We start from the raw sequence: 24556 nt of genomic DNA, 5'->3' as shown, positions 1-24556 counted from the left end.
ATTTTTGGTCCAGTTTCTAGTGCAAATATCTTACTATTAGTTCCACTAGCAGATTATTTTGCTTGTAACAAGACATTTTGTTTGTGAAATAATATGGCATAAGTGGAACTAGTATTTCTTTTATTTATTTATTTTTATCAATGTTAAGGAATTATTGACAAGGGCATACATCTTATTTTGACTTATTTCAAATCTACTAAAATATTTACACTAGAAATTTGAGCTAAAATACCAGATAGTATTTGTTTTTTGCAGCGCAGCAGTGGGTTCTTTCTCTGCCAGCCAGAGGGAGCCTGGAGGATGAAGCTACACTGTCACTGTCAAATACAGTCAAACGATAAAGGAGACAGAGAACCTCATCCTTACCCATTCTTTCCATGAACTATTAACTATAACCCACAGAGAACGATGCGCCGTGTTTTACTAATAACACATATTAAAATTAACTCTGTTCTTTCTGTAGATGCTTTTGAAATCAGCATTTAAATTCACATGCTCTTTTCTATGGTGAGCAGATCTGCACAATCCATTAGATGTTAATGTTAACAGCTTTCTATGAAGTTCAAGATGCGTGCCGGCATGGTAACCAGCCTGTTCAACTCAGAGAAAAGTTATTCCAGGCCTTCTTTCCGGTCAGGCGGATGCAGCCTGTGCGTGGCTAGCAGCAGATCTGGGTCATCACTCAGGTTCAAACGGTCTCAGACAAACCCTCAGGGAGAATTACCTGCTGCTGGCTGAAAGAGCCGTTCTCACCGCACTGCCATTCTCAGACGGGGATGCACATTCAATGCCAGCATTGACTGCTGGGCACTTTTGTAGTGATGCTGTTTTATGCTCCTAAAACTGTTTCCTCCGCTTTCCAGTTGTACACTGACACGCACTTAAAAAAAAAAAAAAAATTCACCTATTACTGTGTGGTTCTCAATCAGGTGAAACGACGGCACGCTTTAATTCTGTTTACATTGCCATCTTGTTTACATATTCCCTGACAGTCGAGTGTGGAGCTATAGTGTAATCAGTCTGATTATCCTTTCCACTGGAAACGAAAGTCAGAGAAAATATGGATGATCTGTAGGGGAAAGAAGTGAAGTGAAAGGCCACATGTTTCAGACTTTATCTACAGTAAGCCCTGATGTACTCACTATGTTTTCTTGTCTAGTTTGGGAAGAAAACAACTGCACACGGGCAACAATTAGTGTTTAATTATATAATATAAATGTTCATATATGTACAAAATCAGCCAATAGAGGCAATTGCTTTTTAAACTTTTTATAGTTTGTTACTTTTTTTATTATTGTTAAATGCAGTTTCTGTCCAAATTTCTAAAGTGAGAAGGGTGTATATATGAGCATAATTGATCCTGTAAGACCCTCCTCCTGCCTCTGATTGGTCGTTTCTGATCAAGAGCAGTGCACTTCTGCAGGTGGCAGTTGGACCACAAGGAGGAGGCAGAGGAGAAAGATGTTTTTCAGAGTATCTCTCATGTTCTACTGTCAGGACTAAATGGCAGTTTTGATAAATATGTAAAAAAATATTTACTTTCATAAGACTTACCTACCGCAGCTTTAAAGGAACTACTGGAACAGCAAAACTTACTGGACAGACAGAAACTTACTTCATGCAACCCAGTGCAAAAATCAAAACGAGCAATAGATGAAAAATCCTTCTTTAAAATGAAGCAGATAAAACCTGCCATTACTGCCCCCTGTTTGACGGGAGGGTGAAACTGTCGACCAGGATCAACAAGTTACAAATGGAGCCACATTTGCCTGAAGTCAAACTTGAAATAATTATTCCTGTGTGAACAAATTCACGTTTTCTTTCTCCTTTCATTTAAATGAGGTCCACCCACACTTAAAGTCAGTACCATGTGTAAGTCAGCACGTTATTAGGTTAGGAAAACTGAGGTTGTGACCTTTGTCAATATGGTAAAAGACACTTTGACACTTGCAAGTCGGAAATCAAACTAGCAACCTCTATGGCTGCAGCAGAAGCACTTTGTCAGCTGAACCACAACGCCCTGCAGGTACAACCGCAGCTCTAAACAAACGTCAGCTCAAACAGAGAGCACAACCCCGCTTTTAAGGCTCGGCCGCACCGACACCCACAGGTGGAAAGTGCACTTACTCGGTGCAGTAGACTAGATTATGTGAGTGCCACTCAGGAGGTAGAGCCGTCAGTCCAGTGAGAGCAGAGACTCCGACAAAACAATCAAGGTGACAAGACTTTATTGTGTTTACCAGGACTGTCGGCATGGATGAAAGCTTGTGAGATGTACAAAGTGACCTACCTTTTGTTTGTGGGCGGCAAGGTAGCCGTGCATTTTCTCCGGCTGCAGGAAGGAGAGACCGGCGCTCACAGCAAAGCGGACGTCCAGCATTCGTTCCTTCACGTCCATGAGGCTGAAGATGTTAACTTCACCCGGTGGGACGGAGAGCATCTCCGACAGGAAGTCCACCAGCAGCTCGTAGCGGCTACGCTGCTTCCCTCTGAGCTCCATGAACTCCTTGGCAGTGATGTCTGTAGAAAGCAGACAGGAAGGATGCATTACTGGTCTCCAATAGTAGTTTTTGTAACAAGGATATTTTTGTTACACAAACATTGGTATTTTATTAGCATTATATGAGGTAGAGCAATACTAAGTAGTGGTAGGATTAGCAGTAAAATGGACAAAAGTAGAAAATGTAGTTTATCAGGGAGGGCATTTCTAGAATGTTTGAAGAATCTTAATCCTTGAAGAATCTAAATGAGTTATAACAACATTTAATTTCCCTTTGGGATTAATAAAATATATTTCAATAGGAATTGTATAGACCTAGTCGCCAAAATGGCAGACTACTACCTGGTGTTCTAAAACAGCACAGAAAACCACACTCATTGTTCAGACAACACCTGAATGTTCACTGATTGGCCTGGTTGAGATTCTAGCAGAGAATCCCAGTTCAGAAAATCCATGATGATGTCAATCAGTATAGATATTAATTGCTTTTGGTTAATTTTACCCATGATGCTCCGCGTCGATGTCCACTTCCTCCTTTTTGAGCAGGTCTATTAAAGCGGAACAAACAGGGCTGGTGTGAATTCACCCTTAGCTCCAACTCCAAAACAAAAACAAAGAAACCTGTCTAATTATTTATCTCCCACTTTTCGTTGCATATTATGCAAATGCTGCTTTACTCTCCAGCAGCAGGATTAGGTGTGTTGTAGGACGGCAGGATGATTAGGTCAGCAAGAGAGTCAGAGTCGGAACATTAGGAGACAAGACTGGGAGCTCAGAACAGGCTCAGCAGATACAGCGAGAGGGATTGAGGCAAATGTCAGCTCCCATCAGTGGGTCCACAGGGAGAAACAAGGACATGGGCAGACAGAGACACAGTCAGGAGGGCTGGGGGAAGAAGGATTGTAACTCCTAATACAGAATGTCAGCCTTTGCACCTGGCTTTGATCCAACCTCACAACACACTCCTGCTTTCTCCTTCCCAGAGGCTTATTGGAGCCACTGCAGTCTCTCTCCTGCCTGTGGGTTTAGCATTCACACATGCAGGTGGGGGAAAAAATAGAAAGAAATATCCTGTTCATTATTGTTTACTGTTGTGAGTAGTAGAGTGATTAAACAGTGTGAAGCTTGGAAAGTTTATTAACTAAAAGTAGGAAACCCAGCAGAAGCGTTTAAAGCCTGGGATGACGGCCAAATTGTGGCGCCTGCAGCATCTGTAGATGCAGCTCAAACGGGATGTGAAGCTACATCTAATTTATGGGCTAATTCTACATAGATTACATCTTAATCAGCATACTAACCACTAAATACAACTTAATACTAATACAACTTCCAGACACCACAGCTGAATTTCTGCCCAAAGAGAGATGTGCATGCTCAGTTAAAACTTTCAGCCTAAACGCTTCATTGTGTCTTCTTTTTCTCCCTGACTGTCTGAGAAGGAAAAGAAGCAAGGAAAAGCTCACATCTTTATTCTCAACAGACGTGCAGTAGACTGCAGCACAGCTCCTTCACCATCAGCTGCTGGTTTTGCATGTTAACCTGGAGTATCACTTGTCAATGAAAGAGACTGACTGCAGTGATACCAACGGAAAGGAGCTTCACAAAACAAAACATGCCAATTCCAATGTTAGTTTCATGCTGCTGTGACAATGACGACTCGCTGCCTATTTTTAGCCAATCAGATTCATGGCAGACATGCACATTTTGGTTTTTAGTATCAGTTTAGTTCAGAAAATCTTCACAAGATTTACTTTGGAACTATGTTTTTTAAGTTCATGTTGTCCTGGAATGATGGCAGCATTAGTTCTGATTTGTACTTATATTTCAAAGATTTTTTGTTTATATCTTCTGGTTTAGGCGTTGCATGTTTGGACAGATATTTTTTCCTGGTTTTGGAAGCTGAGCAGATAAAAGGGTTTTTGCTCTTACTTTATAACTTTTGAACGGTTATTATGTGTAACTGTGGCAACAGTTTTAACAACTGAGAGCAGCTGGTTACCATGTCAACACCTGAACTGTGATCCCAAATCCCAGGATGGATGCTGAGCAGGGAGAGAAAGAGAATGTTCAAATGATCTCTTCCACCAATCACAATGCTCCAAGATCAAACGTGACACAAAACAGCTTCTTTTTCAAATTTGACCTACAGAAATTTTAGATTTTTAAGTAAAATAACTTTATTTTTGTTTTTAGGTTTTGTACATTTTGTTCCATCTAAAGTTCATAGAAAGGTATATATTTAAAAAAAGCAAGTAGTGTCCAATCTATTGACAAAAAAAAGACTTCAAAGAGGATTATTCCTCCTCGTGTGACCTGCTTCACCCTGACCAGAAAACATCAAACATACTGTCCTAACATGGACGTTTTCTGTACTTAAGCAGATGTTTGACTTCACCAGCTTTTAAATCCGACTCATAACCGTTTCCTTTAAGACAGAGATCTTCTCAAACATTTACACATATGCTGACTGGAAAGTGATCTATATTTAGTTTTCTTCAGCTCTGCATCTGTGCCAATATAAATCAAGATGCCGTTCAGATGCTCTTCAGGGTGATGTTCACATTTTTCTGAAGTTTTATTTTTTTAACTTAAGACCTTAATGAAACATGGAAAAATATATTAATAAATTATCCTAATATCTCTCTAAATTACAAGTGAAAAAAACTTAAGCAACTTAAATACAGCTTTGTCAACTCAAGTAGAAGTATTTTTCTTTACTCCTGGCATTACAAAAAATATTTATGGAAGGTAATCCAGATATTTTAAGCACTTACTGATGATAGGGGTCAAGATTATTAAGACCCTACATAAAACTCTCATACACAGATTAGACCTAATTATTTTTACCCCAGGCAGATAAAGTTATCATTAAGGTAAAGGTAAAGTTATCATTAATTTCATTTACACAGCACATTTTCAGCAACAAGGCAAAACAAAAAACTTTTCAGGAATTAAAAGGAAATACAAAGTAAACCAAAGGAAAGAGGAAAAGAAGAAAAATGATCTAAAGTTGATCTAAAGTATGTAAGCCAGGTGCTCGTGTTCAGGGTTGCTAGATAAGTATCCTGTGTCCTAATATCTTTTCTAGGTTGGAAAAACAGTAGTTTAAAGAGTAATCAAATAATGTTGATACAAAGTAAATAAACTAGATATTCATGTTTATCAATTTCCAGAATTCTACTTTTTTTTTCGTAACATTGCTTCAGCCATGATTAGATGTCAGAAAAGAATGTATGGTGACGCAGAAAATGTATTTTTAATTTGACTAATGTGATTAATTAAACAGTTCAACCATCTCCAACTGTGATGTTCTTCCCGCAGAATAATTCTGTCTTAGTGTCGACTTGTGTTAGACAAGTGGGAGAAGCAAACAAAATGAATCTCACTTATTATTCCAAAACAGATTGATTCTCTTCTTTCTTTAAGTAGAAGTAATAATGAATTCACTCTGGAGGGTGCAAAGATGTGAAAACAGACAAAAAAGGATTTGATAGTCTCTTATTCTGTTGCAGACTAAGACTGAGCAGAAATCAACTTGTAATGTGTAATATTATTGCCTCAGCCTGCTGTACACACTGAATGAACCGAGTGACCGTGGTTTTATATGGGCTCGGTTTGTGGGGCCTGGACATCTCAAGGACGTTTTGTTTACTCTATTTTTACCTTTCTATCAATATTGGAAAAGCAAAAGAGAGAGAGAAAAGGAGGATGAGAGAGAGAAAGAGAGAGAGCCTTAATCCCAGTCAGGCAGATTTAACTAGTGCTTTCTTTGAGCTTCCTCATTGCATTTCACATTTGTTCTTGAAATGGGATTTAGAATGTCAAGAAGGGTGTAAGTAATGCTATAAGTAGAATATTTTCATAATCCCCGGCACTGAAAATCAATGAGTGTTTACTCTAAAGCCCCACAAGGAAAAATAAAATCCTGGAAATGGCTACAGTTAAACATTATCTGTGCACGCACGCGTATGCACTTATGCACACAAACGCAAAAAAAAATAAAAAATTCCGGAGCTTTCTGTATCCCAGGATGTTCGAGGAGTCATTAAACCTACATTCTGCTTTCAAAGGGCAAGTTTACCATTTTCCTGAAATGATTACAGACCGAACTGCAGGTTAACAGGCTTTGAGCGACTTTAGACAGCGAGAGCACACAGGTGTCTGACACCTGAGCTTTCTTTCTTCTAATCGACGCTGCTTGGTTACAACAGATACCCTATTAAACAAAGAACATTGATAGCTGACTTCTTAAGGAAGTCATGGAATAGTTTTATGATAAAAAGCAGATTAAACAGTACAAATATAAGTTTCATTCATGAAAATCAAGTGCAGTTTGAAGGGTTATTTTATAAAACAAATTAACTTTTTACCTATTTACTGACACATGTTTTTGCACCCACCCAACCCCCCCCCCACACACACACACACATATATATATATATATATATATATATATATATATATTATATATATATATATATATATATATATATATATATATATATATAAAATTTTATTATTATTATTATAATAAAATTATAATATTATATATATATATATATATATATTATATATATATATATATATATATATATATATATATATATATATATATATATAAATATATATATATATATATATATATATATATTATATATATATATATATATATATATTATATATATATATAATTGTTCATGTTAATAGGAGTATTATCTATATAATGTTCCTATTAACATTAACATTTTCAACATTTTTATTGAGAAAGCATATTACATTACAATGATATAGTTATATTGATATCATTCTCATTTTTATTCTCTCAGATTTCAAACATTTTTCTTGACAGAAAAAATAAACTAAGCAAATCAACAACAAGAACAAAAATAAGACAAAGCAAAACCGACAAACACCAACCAGAGCTTGAATGGGAGTGGCAGGTTACCCTGAGTACCAACAATCATTGACATCACATATCAAATCAAAACGTCAATCTGAATGATAGCAAGGTTAACAAAAAATCAGACATAACAGGTCTGACATATTCTGTCCACTTTGACCATAAGCATGATATATTTTTAATGATGTAGCGTAGATATTCGGTTTTATAAAGATTGGCCTAAATGTGTGAACCTGCTTTTCCCCTCACTGCCTCGGGTTTTTGAGAGCATGATTTAAGCTCTTCCTCTTGTTTTAGAACACAAAGAAATCCTTTTATCTGCGACTGCGAGGCCTCTGCTCCACTCTCGTCTTCCCAGAGCATCATCCGCCTCTCTCTGTCTCCTTCTATCTATCTCTGAAATCATAAAATCCTTCAGCCACGTCCTATTCCTCTAAAGCGAATTTAATTCCTAGCAGAATGAGACGCGCCATACATCAGGTAATGATGGATGCCACTCGTCATGTGAGGGAAATGTGCAAGCTGAGCAAATCCACAACTAATTACTTCGCAAGCATAAGTAATGAAAAGAGGCTTTTCTGACAGCAGCAGAGATCCCATGAGTCAGGAGAGAGGAATTAATAATGGGAGAGGGGAAAAAGAAATCCTTAGATGTACTTTGAAACACTGCAAACGAGAAAAGTAAACAATAATTAGCAGTGTTCTGAAATCTGAGAGGAATGTGCAAGTAATGAGAATATTCAACACTTTTTTTTTTCTTTCCATGTGGGTGATGTTGTAAAGTCCAGCAGTACCTGTTGCTGTTATGCTACTGCTCAGAGATACAGCAGAGATACAGATACGTTTAGAGTAGAGCTTAACAGTGAAACATATGTGGATTTCAAAAAGTGAGGAAAGCCAACAGGGCATCTGGAAAGTATTCACGTCGCCAATATTCCGCTATATTTCTTGTGCTACAGCCTCAATCCAATTTGCATTACATAAATTTCTTTTCTCAGAATTCAACTTTCAGGGAGCATTTTACATATTCTGTTCTCTTTATAGTGATAACCCAAAATAGAAGCCGTTTAGAAGTAACCTGTTTTGTCAATAGTTTGATCCTGGGTGGTGAAAATCCATGGATAAATCAACGAACAAAGAGTATCATAAAAACCAAAGAACCAGCCAGTGGGTCAGACATGCTGCCATAGTTTAAAGCAGAGTCAGGCTGTAACACCACACACCAGGTCTGAATATCTCATATATAAACAACTATAGCAGTGTTCAGTCCACCATCTGACAATACTGTAAACCTACCAAGAAATGGCAGGTTACCTGAAAGGTCGGCCCATCAGAGTCTCAATCAGAGAAACAGCTCAGAACATAAACCCAGCCTCCTGCTCTGGCTTCAACAAAACAATCTGTTGACAGCACAAATACTGACTGTGGTCTTCAAAGAGATCAAAAAAGTTAGAAAAGAAAAAAGAAAACTATAACATCCAGTTTGCTGTAAGGCACACAGCAAACATTCGCTAAGCGCTTTGGTCAGATGAGATTAAAAGTGACATTTTTTGGCATGGATTTTTAATGCCAAAAAAACCTATGTGGAACTCATCTTACACATTACTCTAACCATACCATCCCAGTGGCAAAATGCTTTATGGAATGGTTTTACTTAGTAGGAAAAGAGAAGTTTGTCAGTCTTAATTAGAAGAAGGATGGAGCTAACATTAGCCTGGAAGAAAATCTGTTTAAGACAGAAAAAGAAATGTGAAAGTGGAGCAGAGGTTCTGGACGACCCTGAAACAAATCTTAATATTTGGATCAGTGCTTTCTCAATGTTCCAGCTTCAGACCCAAACAACGGAAATGTAAGAGGGCCGTGATCCACACAGAGACGACACAACCTGCATCCACAGCCAGTTTATTTATTATTAAATGTTGCTTTCATTTCATTTATTGCTTTAATTTATTTTCAAGTCTTCTCACCTTTTATATTGTTGAAATGCTAATCATTTCCTGATGTCTTTTTTGGCATTTTGATTTGTTTCGTAAGGGGATCTGAAGTCCCCCAAATTTCCATCTTCAGGATGCAGAGTGGGGTCCCAAAGCCCAACTTTGTGAACCGGTGGTTTATATCAAAGCACATTCATGAGGTAAAAACCAACTGTGACTTTGTTGCTGTGCAAATCTAGTAAAAAACCAAAACTTGCTGTGGCATTTCCAGCAAAAGGAGTCCCTCTCACCTGTGAGGCGAAGGGATGCAGAGTTGTAGATGGCTTCATCTCGCAGCTCCCTTACGTATACAATTACTGTGGAGACGGCATCGGGCCAAATTCCATCAGACACACGGACCTGGAACTGGTAGGTGCCGGGTGGGGTGTTCTCCTTGATGATAAGGAACCCGGTACGCTTGTTCAGGATGAAGTAACTACGGGAAAACACAAACACAAAACTTAAGGAATTGAGAGCACATGCTGTTTGGTACAGTTGTGAAAAGTTTTCCATCTCAACCTGGCTGTAAGTGGAACAAGTAATCGCCCCCTTATAAAAACTATTAACAATGGTTAAGAACAGACATTAATTGTCCTAGTTAATGCACATTTTCACCTTCACTAGCTGTCAATTTATTACATAGAAGTATAAAAATACTGTGGGACTCGACTAAAATTCTTAACAAGATACTAATAGACAAAGATAATTATTGTTTTTAATCTGTTACTTAGGTTCTCATGGTCATACTGGTGCAAAGTGTAATTTTACCCATTCAGCATTCCAGGGTTTGAGGAACTCATGATCTTTTGTGGAACTTCTTTAGAAATGTGGACTGTGGACATCAGCTTTGGGATGCTGCTGATACATGTTTAGCACTGAGATGCTTTGCTGATAGGAACTGCTTTTAGGACAATTTGAACACAACAGTAATCTTTTCCAGTGTCCCATCAGATCAGTTTAGAAGCAGAAATGATCCCCCAATGGGATGAGAGAAGCATCCTTGTTCAAATGCTGATCTGTCTTGATCAGCATTTGATCAAGACAGAAACAAACTTGGAATCCGCTGTCAGTCTGCTCTTGAGGTTACGAAAAAAAAGTGATGAATTAGAGAGAGCGGCTTTAAAAAAGGGGAAAAAAAACTTCAACACTTAAATGTGTGAGGAGATAATTTTACTTGATTCTTTCAATCAATGCTGCTCTTGTACAGTCAATGAACTCGTTCACTTTAATTACAGAGGAAATCTGAGGCAGAGCCTTGGAAAATCAAATAAAATACTACTTGTAGTGACAAGAGCTGCATTTAATTCATTTACAGAACATTGTATAAAGAGTGCTTCATGCACTTGGTTCAGTAATTAGTACCAAAGTACCAAAGGATTACTTTATTTGATTCTTAAAAATTAGCTTCTCATTGTTCTGAATGTCAGATTTGATTATTCATTATAAAGTTAGTTATTTCTCCTTTAGCTAAAGGTGTTCTGTTTGCAAGAATCTCAACAGTCATGACACAGCAAACAACGTCTCTATGACTATGTCCCCAACAAACACATCAAGTGCCTCGCAAACTTTTGCAACCTTTAAAAAGTTTTGCTCTGTCATATTTATCACCACATGATGTGTTGTGATACTTTAGGCCTACCATATGAAGAAGTTGGTTGCCTACATGTACCAGGGCAACTTTCTCAGGAAACTGATCCAGATGTGAGAACAAGTCATGCGTTTTGAGGCTCATGTTGCATCTATAGTTCAAAATCTTGACCTGATTGAGCAAAACTAATGTAAATTTTGGATTCAGCACATCAGAATGACCCTAAAACAGTTGGAAAACCACAGACAATTTCTTACCTTAAGGGCTTCACTTGTCAGTGGTCCTAATGTTTTGGCTCTTTGGCATATTGGTTAGATGTGTTTTTGGCAGGAACAATCTTTTGTTAAATAAAAGTTGAATCTCATTTTTAATAAGACAGTAAGTTCAAACAATAAATAAATCTGTTCATGCTTGGATATTAGGTTTGTGCCAGCTCTTTATTTGATCAAACAGAACAGACCAGAGCCTGGTGAAATGTGTTTGAATATCACAATGAAAAAAAATGCTCAGTGGTTAGGGGGATTGGTATTAAATACTCTATAAAATATGGCAACTCTGATGTTTGTAGTAAGGTTTGGTGATGCCAAAACCATAAACTTCTTCGCAACTCAAAAACATTTTTGTATTGTTGTTTTATAATCAACCAGCATTGCTGATGTACTATTTTGGTTCACAGCTCCAGAATAATGCAGCAACTTTGAGCTTGGGAACATCATCTCTTCCGCCATCTGGCTAGACAAGTGAGCCCCACATGTGCTCTGATGTGAGCAGGACTGGCAGCCTGCTGGGAATCAGGAGACACACAATCAATGGCTCATGTTGTGTTGTCCTCCTGGTTGTGTGACAACACACAAGACTGGCAAGTAAACAGAGATGTTTGAGGAAACGGATCAGATCGGTTCTGAAGCAGTCAGTCAGTACGTTACCAGCAGCAGGAATTATCTCCCAAGTATCACAGGCTGGGAAAATGTTGTGCACTGTTGCACTTTGTAATTTGTGTTTGCTGAGGTTGATCTTTACTTGATCTTTAGCATAGACAACCATGGGCTTTACAATCCACAGTAAAAGTAGTGGCAGCAGTGTTTGTGTGAAAGACAACAATAAAAATAGATCAATTTTGTAGTTTAGAAGTCAGGTCTGGATGTGGCTGTAGACTAGCTTTTAGGTTAACTTTTCTTCCTGTTCATTCAAACTGAGGTCTTTTTTAATGTGAGCGTTTAACTGCCAGAGTTTGTGAATAGATTCAGTAGCAGCATCTCGTGCCAGTCACGTTAAAATGAGAATCTGTGGCCACGCTGTTTCTGTTCTATTGCTGTATGTAAAAATATATTTTTTAATGAAGCTAAATGTGAAAAAAAATAAATAAATAAATTAGAGCACACACATTAAATTTGATTTTTCTGATATTTATACTCTTTTGTTACATCAGGAAAGAGTATGATGCACTGCACTGTCAACAACTCACTTTTGTTTTCTTCCATAATCTGTGATCAACTGGGAGTCTGGGGATGAAAGTCCAGAGCTCTATTAATAGTCCACTGTTGCCCCCAAGAGCCCAGATAATTGTTACATTGTTATATTATTACAATTAGCTCTAACGTTTCTTCACCAGCACAGACAGAGCGTAGCATGAAACTGGATGAATTTATCATTGAGAGATTTCTGCAACATTTGAATAGCATTTATGCAGATTTCATAGCATTAACAACATGCGTGGCACTTACGACATACAGTTATTAAAATGTAACTAACATCTGAGTCTACTTGGATTAGATGGTTATACCACTACATTTTCTACATTAAGCTGATCATATACAGCAATTTCGTCATATTAATTTTACATTCAAATGAAAGGCAGGTATGTTTTGGGTTCTTAGCAGTTGACCGAAAAACAAGTAGCAACAAATACTAATGGTTTTCAGTAAAAAAAAAGAACAAATTCAGCGTTTGCTTTCCACATTCCACATTAATAATGCAAGGGCTTTCCACATTTGCATTATTAGGTATTTTCTTTCATTTTATGTACGGTTAGAAAAGAAAACAGTACAAAACAAACACATTAAAACAGGAAGCACTTATCTGCTCATTCTGTTTTACCTTGGCATGTGTCCCTCAAAGACGTAGGTCTTGTTATCCCAGTCATCAGGGTCAGGAGCATAGACCTTCCCAAGAACTGTTGTTGGCATGCGACCTGAAAACAGAGGCATAAATTAGCTGCTCTGTACCTGTGACGATAATGTAACGTATTATTTTTGGCACCAATATTGCTGTTTGCCCATTTTTTATGCGTCTTCAAACTTAGACCTCCAAATTCTGTCTAGGGTCAGCACTTTCTTACTCAATGAGTCTTCAACTGAAACTGGCTGGACTTTCTTTCATTCACAACTTTTCACTCACTGAGGATTTGAAGCTGAGAAGGAAGGGCTGTCCTATATTCCATTTATAATCAGTCTGGCTTGAGAGATATAAAAATATATTTGATTTATGTGCATATGTGCAAAATTGGATATTTATTGTACCTGTTCTTCTTGTAAAGTGCCTTTTGCTGGGAATTTTTCAAAAATAAAACAATTAAAAAAAAAAAAAACAGGACTGAATGCAAATGCTTTTCAAGTTTCATTCACATTTTTTTCCCAGCATGCATGATTGGAATTAATTTGCCCAGAAAAATGTAAAAAAGTCTGGTCAGAATGCACAATGATTATAATCAAGAAGAAAGAACTAAAGGTCGTGAAAATGACTGAGAGTTTTTCCTTCAAATATAAAAAGCAGACCTTAAAAGGATGAAATTTTAAGTCGCAGTTTGTCTTTGCCAGGAGGTGTGAATGTGAAAGTTATACATGACTGAGTAAAGTTGTTGTCATTCTTGGCCACTGACAGCAGGTCTTTCAAACAAAACTAAATTAAAGTTCTCCCTGCTGTAAGAGGTGCAAAACTATTCTTCTAATACCAGAGTCTGTATTAGAAGAACAAGTGGAGTGAAAAACAAAAAAGGAAATTGTGGATAAAACAGGAAAAGTCATGCCACCAGTTAGACAGTATTTCAGATGTTTAAAACAAAAAAATCTAATAAATTACAATTTAAGGGCTGATATGAAACACTTGAAACACTAATGAGAAACTCTTCATCAGTGCAGACAGAGTGTTTGACCAGCATAACATGTGAATAGTTTCCCATTATGCAGTAGGGGTCCCTTGCTTAAAAAGGACTCCCAAAAAGGGTCCCTTGTAGAAAAAGACCCTCCCTTGTTTTAATCTACACAACTGCAAAGATAAAGGTGTTTTCCAAGGGAGTTGGACATACAGACATGTTCATGCCACACTTTTCAGGTTTGTATTTGTTAAAATAAAAAAAAAGTTTGAGAACCATGAATCTTTTTTCTTTGTTTTTCCCACTACTTTAATATCTAGTGGTAAATACTCTAAAGTTTGTGATGTAGTGTGAGAAGCTGTGGAAACTCTTAAGGTGTGCAGTTTTCCAAGGCAGCCTGTGTTAAAAGGCTGAGGCTCGTCTCATCCTTCATCTCCTCACCTCTGTGGCTGTTGATGGATATCTGCTTCTCTCCCGCCATGTGAGCGTGATCATTCTGGTCACCAATGGTCACAGTCAGGGTGCTGGTCACCGTTTTGGCCGGGTGACCACTGTCGCTCATGACGATGGGCAGGAGAAACTCCTTCTGGCGCTCGCGGTCAAATGTCCTGAGGGCCGTCAGCGTGGACGTGCCGTTCAGGTTGTCCTGCAGGTAGAAGTCGTTGCTGTAGCGATACTCCGGTGGGACGGTGAAATGAAAGGGCGGCCCGTTCTCGGGAGAGTCCCGGTCCACGGCTCGGAGGAGAGCCGAGGTTTGGTTCAACCTCACTACCTGAACCAGGAAGAAGAGTTTGAGGAGTTTGTTGCTTTTTTAAAACCACCAACACATGGTGTTACATTTAATGATAGTAAAAATGTAAAGAAAAAATAAAACAATATTTTAGTAAACTACAAACAATTTACGTTTCTGGTTGTGAACTGAACATATTCCACTTGAGTTAATGATGTGTTTATACCAAAATTACGTGTTTGCTTACTTTTGTTGTTTGATCTTTATTTAATTTCTAAAATAATGGGTTTAATGTCATAACAAATTGACGTGTGAACCACTGTAAGGATAACGGAAACATTGATGCAGCTAAATGTGGATTGTAACTAAAATAAACTGAACTAAACTAAAGTAAACTAAATCATTGCATCTAATAATCCGTCGAGTCCAGCCTACCTGTGGACCAGCCACATTCTCAAAGACCACAGGAGAGTAGGCGGCCTCAAACTCTGGCCCGTTATCGTTAACATCCAACAGAGGCAGCTGAACTGTGGCGCTGCCTGTCAAAGCAGGCATCCCGTGATCTGTTGCTATGACAACCAAGTGATGCTGAGCTGTTTTCTCTCGGTCCAGCGGCCGGGCCACCGAGAGTAAGCCGGACTGGTCGATGGTGAACAGGCCCTCAGGGTCGGAGTCTTCCGACAGGCTGTAGGTGATTTCGCGGTTCTGGCCCGAGTCCGAGTCACTGGCCACCAGACGGGCCACGCTGGTTCCCACGCTGACGTCCTCTGGTAGCGGCGCCAGGGACAGGAAGTGTGGAATGAAGACAGGAGTGTGATCATTGTAGTCCTCCACCTCGACCATGCAGTGCAGAAAGCTGGAGAAATCCAGATCCTCCACCTGGAAGACGAGACGCACGGTGTCACATTTCATAAGGACAAAGAAACACATTGACTTTATGACACTCAAACTTTTTCCAGTTTTCCTTTTCACTTGTACATTCTGACTTGCCATTCAGTATGTATAAGCAAAAAATATTAGTGGTACTAAATGTTCTATTCAAAAACTTTTTTAACTGCTAAATCATTGAATAAATAGACATATGAGCTGAAAACGTTATTGTTTTTAATCTATTATTCAGGTTGTTCTAACATCAGATTGGAGTAAAGTGTTATTCTGGCCATTCATCTTTCCAGTGTTTCAGGAACTCCTGATCATTCATGGAACTTCTATAGAAATGTGGACTGTGGATGCTGATGTTAGCATTGAGATGCCATTTTAGGCTTGAATAGCTTCACTAACAGGCTAATTCTTTTTAGCACAACAATAATATTTTCCATAAGACTGTTTTGAAGCAAAAATTAACTCCCAGTGGGCCAAGAGAAGCTGCTTTATTTGTTTATTGATGTTGTTTGCGGAAATAACTTCAGATTTACGGACATACCGTAACGTGCAAATACAAATAAGATTCTGCCACACATTTGTGGGTGAAACAAAAAAAAAGAAAAGACAAGACATCTATGTAAATAATGAATCAAAATTAATGTGCAAGTCTTCGTCCTAAAAGTATCGGTCATGAAAAGGGAATCTTAACAGGATAAAGTCTTGATGGCTATCTTTCAGCTGCAGTGTAAATTCAAAGACATAAAAAACTGTTAGCATTAGCAATTTGTTGCTTCTACACACTTCCAATATTTTGGTTCAAATTATTAAGAGTTGAAAAAATCTCCAAAGGAAATTTAAACATTGTGCCGCTGGGAATCTTAAGACCTTCAGAAACCAAGTTGGCTCCAGTTTAAATTTTATTCTAATCACCCATACTGAATCCATTAACTATGGATTCTCTCCTCCGTATAAACCCGAATACAGTAAAGTGTTGGGTCAAATGCACAGAGGATGTAAACAAATAAAAAGCTATTTATCAAAACTACTCAAAGTAAACCGACAGAAACAGTTTGTATGATCTAACTTTCAGTGTCAGATGGGAACAGGAGGATCTTTCAAAGGGTTGAGGAAATAAGTCTGAGTAATAAGAGGTATAATAACTAGTACTGATTGTAAATGAGCAATAGGTGTGGGGAGCTGGTACCTAAGACAAATCAGGAAATCTTGTGGCTGGGAGTTAGAGAACACAGTAAACAAAACCCTTCACTACACAAAAACAGCAAAACAAGAATCCAAATCAATGTCAAACCTCGGCCTCATGACAGTAAACAGAAAGCAACATAATCAAGATTTAAAGATACTTTTGTTTACCTTCACCGTGAGGTTGAACTTCTGTTCACTGTGTCGTTCGTAGTCCAAGCGCTTCTTCAGCCTCAGGACTCCACGCTGCTCCTGCTTGTGACTGACCATGTAGAACTTCTGCTCTTGATCTCCGGCCACAACACTGAAGGTCAGCTGAGCGTTTTCTCCAGTGTCTCTGTCCTCTGCAGCCAGCTCCAGAACCTTACAACAAACAGGAACGTTGTGAAAACAAAGCAGGTCCTGTGTATCCTTGGAAATGCACAGGAAATACCTGGAATTCACAAAAGTTCTGTCATTTTGTGAAAATCTGCAGCATGAGGTCAGAACACCAACTATTTGCTATTCTGAAGAGCTTAGGGAAGAAGGCTAGAGACATTTAAGAGAATGATATTGGCATAATTTTGGGCTTTTAATAATTAATTTGAACAATTCTTCTCTTGGGATGAAGAAACAATAGTGTCTGTGGATTTTGAAAAACAAATACATTTTGTGAAAGTTTCAATTGATGTGGATTTTGTCTACTCCATATAACACTGAAATGAAATACATGATGATATGAGCTATGAGTTACACTCCGACTTAATATTTTGTCAAATTTTTCTTAATAAGGTGCAGGATGACCAAAAGAAAACAGGCGTTTCATCAAGTTTCTGGTTCAGTTGGGTTCATGTCATTTGGTTGGTTTCCTGGAACAAACATGTTTATGTGATTCTTTATGTGACTGGTGTCCTAATTAAATGTATTACAGATGTTTGTCTAGAGCAGTGTTTGTGTTTGTGGGGCTGTGATTGCTGCCATGGAGTCACGGCCAAACAAAAGAAACAATAAATAGTTCTTGCTATATTGACCAGCCTACATGGATGCAGGTTTAACATGAAGATGGACTGAGAGGGAAAAAAAACAGGATCCAAATTCAACACTACCAAACAAGGCTGGAGATTTCTGTTGACCACGCAGAGGAGGAAACGATGAAGGTGATTGACCACAGCGACAGGAAGAAAGATTTTCAAACACTGTAGACCTTCTAACTGTCAAACATGGTAACGATAGGAACATGCCAAGGGTCTGATTTACTTCCAGTATAACCAATGAAGACATAGAACTTTTGGTCCATTATCTTCTTGAATTTATTATTGTTATTGAATTCAATTTAAATTCCTAGGTAATCCACAACCTTGCGCCTCCTTATCTGTCTTATCTTTTGCACATCACTATCCAATCAGGTTCCCTTTGTTCTTCCTCTTCCGTCCAGCTCAGTGTGCCTCTGTCCATCTCTGCACCATTGGAAAAAGAACCTTCTCTGACTTTGCTCCACAACTCTGAAACACTCTACCTCCTGACATCTGTAATATTGAGTCTCTTCTGACCTTCAAAGCATAACTCAAAACTGATCTGTTCAAGTTAGCCTTTAATTGTGTAGTTATTTTGTGGTTTTGTCTCTTTGTAGCCATTTCTTTACCGTTTAATTTTTGTTTTCATTTTGTAAAGTGTCCTTGGGAATTTTTAAAGGCGCTGACAAATAAAACACATTATTATTATTATTAAACATTTTAAAGGACCCACATGATTTTACTCTTCAGTAAATGGAAGCATGAAAGTTACAAATTACACATCTCAACAGGAATAAAAACTCACTTCAAGCCTAAAGAAAGTCCACAAAGCCCAAAGAACCTGTCTTCAGTTACGCCGTTTTGATCAAATGAACAATTACTGGTTCTGAAGTGACTTTATTGTAAAGCTGACTAACGACTCAGCAGAAGCACTGAGAGCCTCCGTGTTATCCACCTTACCTCTGCTACAGGAGAATTTCCTGTTTTAAAAAAAAGGATTTTGTGCAGATTAAAAAACAAATTAGTTCCACTTAAGTTATCAACAACTACCAGCTGGCATGTTTAGGAAATGAATTTGGATCAGTGCCAACATTCTGATATATCTGAGCGTTTTTGAATCATTAAAAGCTGCAAACAGGTGCAGAAAGTAGATGGTCTAGACATTCACATCTCGGGGAAACATTGAAAACCTCTCAAGGTTTAACGTACATGAGCAAAAACAATCAGGTGTGAAATCTACATTTGCATTTATTCCCACAAAGATTAAGAAAATGTTTTGATGTTTTCATGCGTTAAAGCCAATGTTGACCCACCTGTGCGTTGGGCTCTGAGTTTTCAGAGATCCTTGCCTGACAGGAGTGATCGATGAACCTGGGAGCGTGGTCGTTGACGTCCGTAATCTGAACGGTTGCGGTTCCAGTTCCCGTCATGCCTCCTCCATCTCTGGCCTCGACAAGGAGGAGGTAGGACTCCACCTGCTCTCTGTCCAGACCGCCCAAGCCCACAGTGATGGTTCCCGTGGTGGGGTTGATGGTGAACATTTCCGAGATGGTGGGCACTCCTCCCAGTTTGGCATTTGTGCCATCTAAGATGCCCACAATCCTGTAGGAGAGCACGGCGTTCTGTCCCACTGCTGAATCGTCCAGGTCAGTGGCAGTCATCTCCATGACGGACGTCCCGACAGCAGAGTTCTCGGCTACATCTCCGTGGCAACTGAGGGCGCAGGGGAATACGGGAGCGTTGTCATTGATGTCCCACACGTTGATGATAACGTCCGTAAAACCCGTCAGGCCTTCGCCGCCCTCATCTGTTGCCAGGACGACGAAGCGCCAGACGGCGCGTTCTTCGCGGTCCAGCGTCCTCTGGGCGTAGATCTTGCCAGTGACCTCATCGATTATGAATTCGCTCTCAGCACCCTGGCCATGGAGGGAGTACCGCAGAGCCTCCTGATCAGCGTCCTTATCTGGGTCAGACGCTGTTACCTAGAACGTCACCAGCACAGGGAGAACATAACCAGAGCTTTTACTTTTTTTTTAATGCCAGACGGTTGTTGAAATATTGCAGAGGTGAAGAGATCTCTTGAGGAAAGATGTTCAAAATGTTATTCTGCTCTGTGGAGTTAAGCACTCTACCAAGAAAATCTCTCCCCAAAAATATCTAGCTTAGGATCTGAAATAAGGATGGAAAATACTTTGATTTATACATAGTGATGTAGAAAAAGTAGAATTGGTCCATATGGAGCTGAAACCTGAAGTTTTCTCACACTGAATAAAACACATACATACACAAACACATACTTTTTTCTGACTGTCTCTTGTTTTAGGTCAAAATTTTGAGTCAATTGCTAAAAAATTAAAATAAATAAATTAATTAATTAATTGAAAAAAATAGCACCTGGGAAACTTTTATAATTAATGTGATCTTTTTAAATTTCTACTATACACTTCATACCAAAAACATCCTGCATTGTTAACGCCACAGTCGAGAGTAAATACCGTAATTCTAAACAGTAACTATCTTTTTTAGCTATTTGCATGTCTGTACACGCATACACACGCGCACCCCCCCCCCACACCCTCCTCCACATACACACACACACGCACGCACGCACACACAGAGCATAAAGCGAAGGCTAAAGGAAATGATACCCTCGGGAGAGCCCTCTTTAGAGTGGATCTTAGGTAGAGGCTAATAAAGAACTATAAACTGTTGATAGATGCCAATTTGCTCTGTTAGCCCGTAAGGATAGCATGAACCATGAACCAGCGCTGCGTATTAGGTTCAATAAATGGAATTCATGAATTCGACTCACTGACTCTTCAACCTCATACATCAAGAACCTAAATGGAGAAAGAATAATGCTCCCATAATACCCATCACTATTGACATTACAATACGAACATCATATTCATATTGTATACATTATATACATATCCCCAGTACCTGCAGGACAAAGACAGGCGAACCGTCCAGCTCCTCGGTCACGCTGCCGTAGTACTCATTCACTGTGAACACGGGCGACTCGTCGTTCTTGTTCACCACGTTCACAGTCACCGTCGTGTAATCTTCCCACTTCCCATCCGAAGCCAGGACATGCAGCTTGTATCTGAAGAAAAGTTTCAAATTTCAGAAACAAATCCTCCTCATTCTGAAGCCTTGAGAGTCACAACTTTTCAGGAGTCTTCTTTGGACATTAGAGACATTATACTCCAGTTAAATTTCATCTATTACTGACAAAATTCACAAATATTTTAATTTGATTAAAAAAATATATTAAATACTTTTTCAAATAATATTAGAAATACATAAACAATGCAAATAAAAAAATATATTCATGTTTAAATAAGAAAATAAACAAATAGTAACTACTACAAAAGCAGTTGACAATTATGTAAACTACTTTTTGATAGTTGACATAATTGTCAACTAGTAGTGACAATTATTGATTAATTCAACCAATCGTTTCAGCTCTATTGCAGTGATTGCGATTCTCCAAATGACTTGTTTGGAGAATCAGATCACACATGCTTGCTCAGTCAACACGAAACAAAACTGTCTGAGATGTGCACCTTGAAGTAAAATCAGAGGAAGAAGAAAAAAGGCTCAGTTTGCTCGCCAGTATTGCACAGATTACAGATTTCCATGAGAACCAGCTGCATTTTCAACAGGCAGCTCGTTTAAGTCAAGCTGTTCACTTTCTGTATTGATTGACTGTTAAGCAGCTATGATAATGAAGCTGTTATACACCATGTGTACAATAATGACAAATTGCTTCAAACATTTATCTACCATTGCTTGACTTAAGGTGGTAGCTGTTGCTGCACTATAGTCAGTGACTGTGGAGTCACCCTTAGTGCAGAAACTCCCAGCAAAATAATTACAAAGAACACAAAGAATGGCACAGTTCGGTGAAAGGAGTGTGTCAGAAAACATCAGTGGGAGCTCTGTGAATACACCTATAAGGAATGAGACTTCATTTTAATCCCTACAGGAACGCTTGCTGTGACTGAATGGGTTCAATAATCAGAAAAGTATGGAAAAAGTTGAAATGAAGAAATGGTGACATCAGAATACGTTTATGTGGCTGCAATGAAATAATCTCTCTCCTGACTGCTGCTTCATTTCAGAATTTAACACATTGGATATCATATATTTCATATATATTTGCAGGCAGATATAAGAAAGACTTTGGATGTTATCAGTAGCTAACATCCAAACTAACTGTGTAACTAATACTTTGTGTATTAATGAACATAATGGTTGTTTGAACCATTAAAATAGGCAGTTATAAGCATTTTTAGAGAAAATTTCAAGTATTCATACACTTTGGCTCTTCATGTGTGGCTCTGAACACTGGGGGTCCTCTTTATATATGTGAAAAAAAATAAACAATGTTCTATGCCACACTAAAGGTACATGGGTAAAAATAAATAAATAAATAAACAAAAACGATGGCTTCTCATGCACACTGAATAGTCTTGGTACTAAGAAGACTGGAAGCAGTAGAATAAATATCTAACTTCCTAAAAACACAAAATATAAATGCTAAGAGTCCAAAAACTATACGAAGAATTATATCTCTCTTCAAATTTCACAATATTTTCTCGTGCGCATGAGAAAATATCAGGTGCATGCACAAGAAACAACTTTTTTTCTTGTTTTTACATGCGCCCCACAGGGGACTCTGTACTTTTCAGTTACCTAGGGTTTATTTTGGATTTTTAATGACTAAGAAAGAAATACCCTGCTGGTCCTGGAATATCTGCATGCACAGACACACACACACAGACACACACACACACACACACACACACACACACACACACACACACACACACACACACACACACACACACACACCCACACACATGCACAGACACACACACACACACACAAAGAAAAATAATCTGTCAACAAAAAAGATGTTTGTTTAAACACATCTAAAACATCCCAGGAACATCTATAAAAACAAAAGAAAAGTTCAACTAAATTTTTTAAACTAACTGAATCATCTCCAACAGGGGTCCCCAAAGTGGTTCCTTGAGGGCCGGCATCCTGCATGTTTTAGTTCTCTCCCTGATTTAATGCACCTGGATCAAATGACGCTCGCTAGAGGCCTCAGAAGAACCTTGACATTCTGAAAAGGTTGTCACTACCACCAAGGAGAGAACTAACACATGCAGGATGCCGGCCCTCCAGGACCCACTTTGGAGACCCCTGAAAATTGTCACTTTTACAGCTCAGGCCTAATGAGTAGAAGAAGAGGAAAATGAAGTGTTGTGACAGAATGCTCACCTTTTGTTCTGTTCATAGTCCAGAGGCTGAGCGATGAAGATGGTTCCCACCTCTGGCTCCACGTCAAACACGCCTCCTGTGTTTCCTGATGTAATCTGGTAACGCAGCTTCGCATTCCCACCTGTGCCAAAAAAAAGAACCAATCCATACTATAATACTATATAACACTGAAAGGATTTCTGCAAGTTTCACCAACTCAAAGTTAACTTTTTCATGTTATTATGAATGAATTTTAAGACCTATACATTCACACAAATACATAAACTTTGTCCAGCCAACTGGAGATAAATTTGGACTTCCCCATGATAAGACAGGATAAAGCTAGCTAGCTAGCAGGCTAGCATTGGTGTGTTTGCAGTAGCCTCAACCACCTAGAGTCGCAGAAAACAAAGCTTAATTTGAATTTGAAACACATGAAAATCAGCCTTTTAAAAGATGCGGACCCTCTGTACCTGTAATAAATCATAATAAAAAAAACATAAAAAATAACTGCTTTCTGCATTAAATTAAAAAAGAGAAAGAAAAAAAAACAATATTTTCTCAAATCCCTAGAATTTACTATACAATCTGTTTATACCTGAAATAAGAATATTTGGTCATTTATTAGCGGCTGATCAATGGAATGCTCTCCTAAATGAAACTCCTGGTAAAGCCATGGTCTGCATCTCAATCCCCCACCCTGGATGTAATGTGAAAGGGAAAGATGAGGCCTCTAAAGGCTAGATGAGATTCAGCTCTTATTAAGGAGATGAAAGTCAAGGAAGGAGGGAGCATAATGCTCTAATCCAGATCGTTTTGTACTGTCTGTCTGTTTTCATTCTAAATGAGACATTAGGGAATACATCGGATTGCATTCCGTTGATTCATCCTCATTGTCTTTTTTTGCACTTGTATAAATCCCTTAAGCACTTAGAAAATGCTGAAATCTGAAAAGAGGAGGGAAAAAAAGCAGAACTGTACAGGGAATAATACATGAGTTAAAATAAACAAACAACTCAAGAGAAAATTAATGTTTTATTTCCCCCAAATGTGGCACTTTTGAAGTTCTATCCTCTCTGGCTTCACTGACACCAGAGTGCCAATAAAGATGAAGTCTGGTGCTGTATTCAGCCCTTTTTGGTTACATTCTGCAGATCGTCTTGCACTTATGCAATATGAATTTTACTCTAAGTCATAGTGCTGTGTTTCTGGAAACGTGTTACGTCCAACCCAGTATGTTCCTCACCCTCCTAATGCCAATTATATTGAATAAATCACAACACAATTCAATCAAGAGCGTGTACTTTGACTTTTTTCTTTCTTTTTTTTTTTTTTTACTTTGAGATAACTCAGATCAATCTGTTATTAATCAATAACTCCTACACCAGTGTTTCTGCTCTGTCCTTTCAAACCCTAGTCGGTCATGGCACATGGCTGTTCACGC

The 24556-nt window shown here is 38.5% G+C and overlaps 1 protein-coding gene across 1 annotated transcript in view; it reads right to left on the bottom strand.

Moving 5' to 3' along the window:
- The window catches only part of si:ch211-186j3.6 (neural-cadherin), a 295346-nt gene that overhangs the window by 107071 nt on the left and 163719 nt on the right, over window positions 1-24556 (bottom strand). The window contains exons 17-25 of the mRNA XM_055060057.1: window positions 23134-23254; window positions 20782-20944; window positions 19152-19820; window positions 17018-17209; window positions 15218-15661; window positions 14494-14824; window positions 13059-13152; window positions 9625-9809; window positions 2291-2520 (exon numbers count right to left, since the gene is read on the bottom strand). Coding sequence (XP_054916032.1) covers window positions 2291-2520; window positions 9625-9809; window positions 13059-13152; window positions 14494-14824; window positions 15218-15661; window positions 17018-17209; window positions 19152-19820; window positions 20782-20944; window positions 23134-23254 — 2429 coding nt within the window. The remainder of the gene's footprint in view (window positions 1-2290; window positions 2521-9624; window positions 9810-13058; window positions 13153-14493; window positions 14825-15217; window positions 15662-17017; window positions 17210-19151; window positions 19821-20781; window positions 20945-23133; window positions 23255-24556) is intronic.

This window comes from Poeciliopsis prolifica, unplaced genomic scaffold, assembly GCF_027474105.1.
Source record: "Poeciliopsis prolifica strain line A6 unplaced genomic scaffold, Auburn_PproV2 SCAFFOLD057, whole genome shotgun sequence".
In the NCBI taxonomy this organism is placed as follows: domain Eukaryota; kingdom Metazoa; phylum Chordata; class Actinopteri; order Cyprinodontiformes; family Poeciliidae; genus Poeciliopsis; species Poeciliopsis prolifica.
The sequence above is the reverse complement of the archived record's forward strand: the minus strand, read 5'-3'. Positions and strand labels throughout refer to the sequence as shown.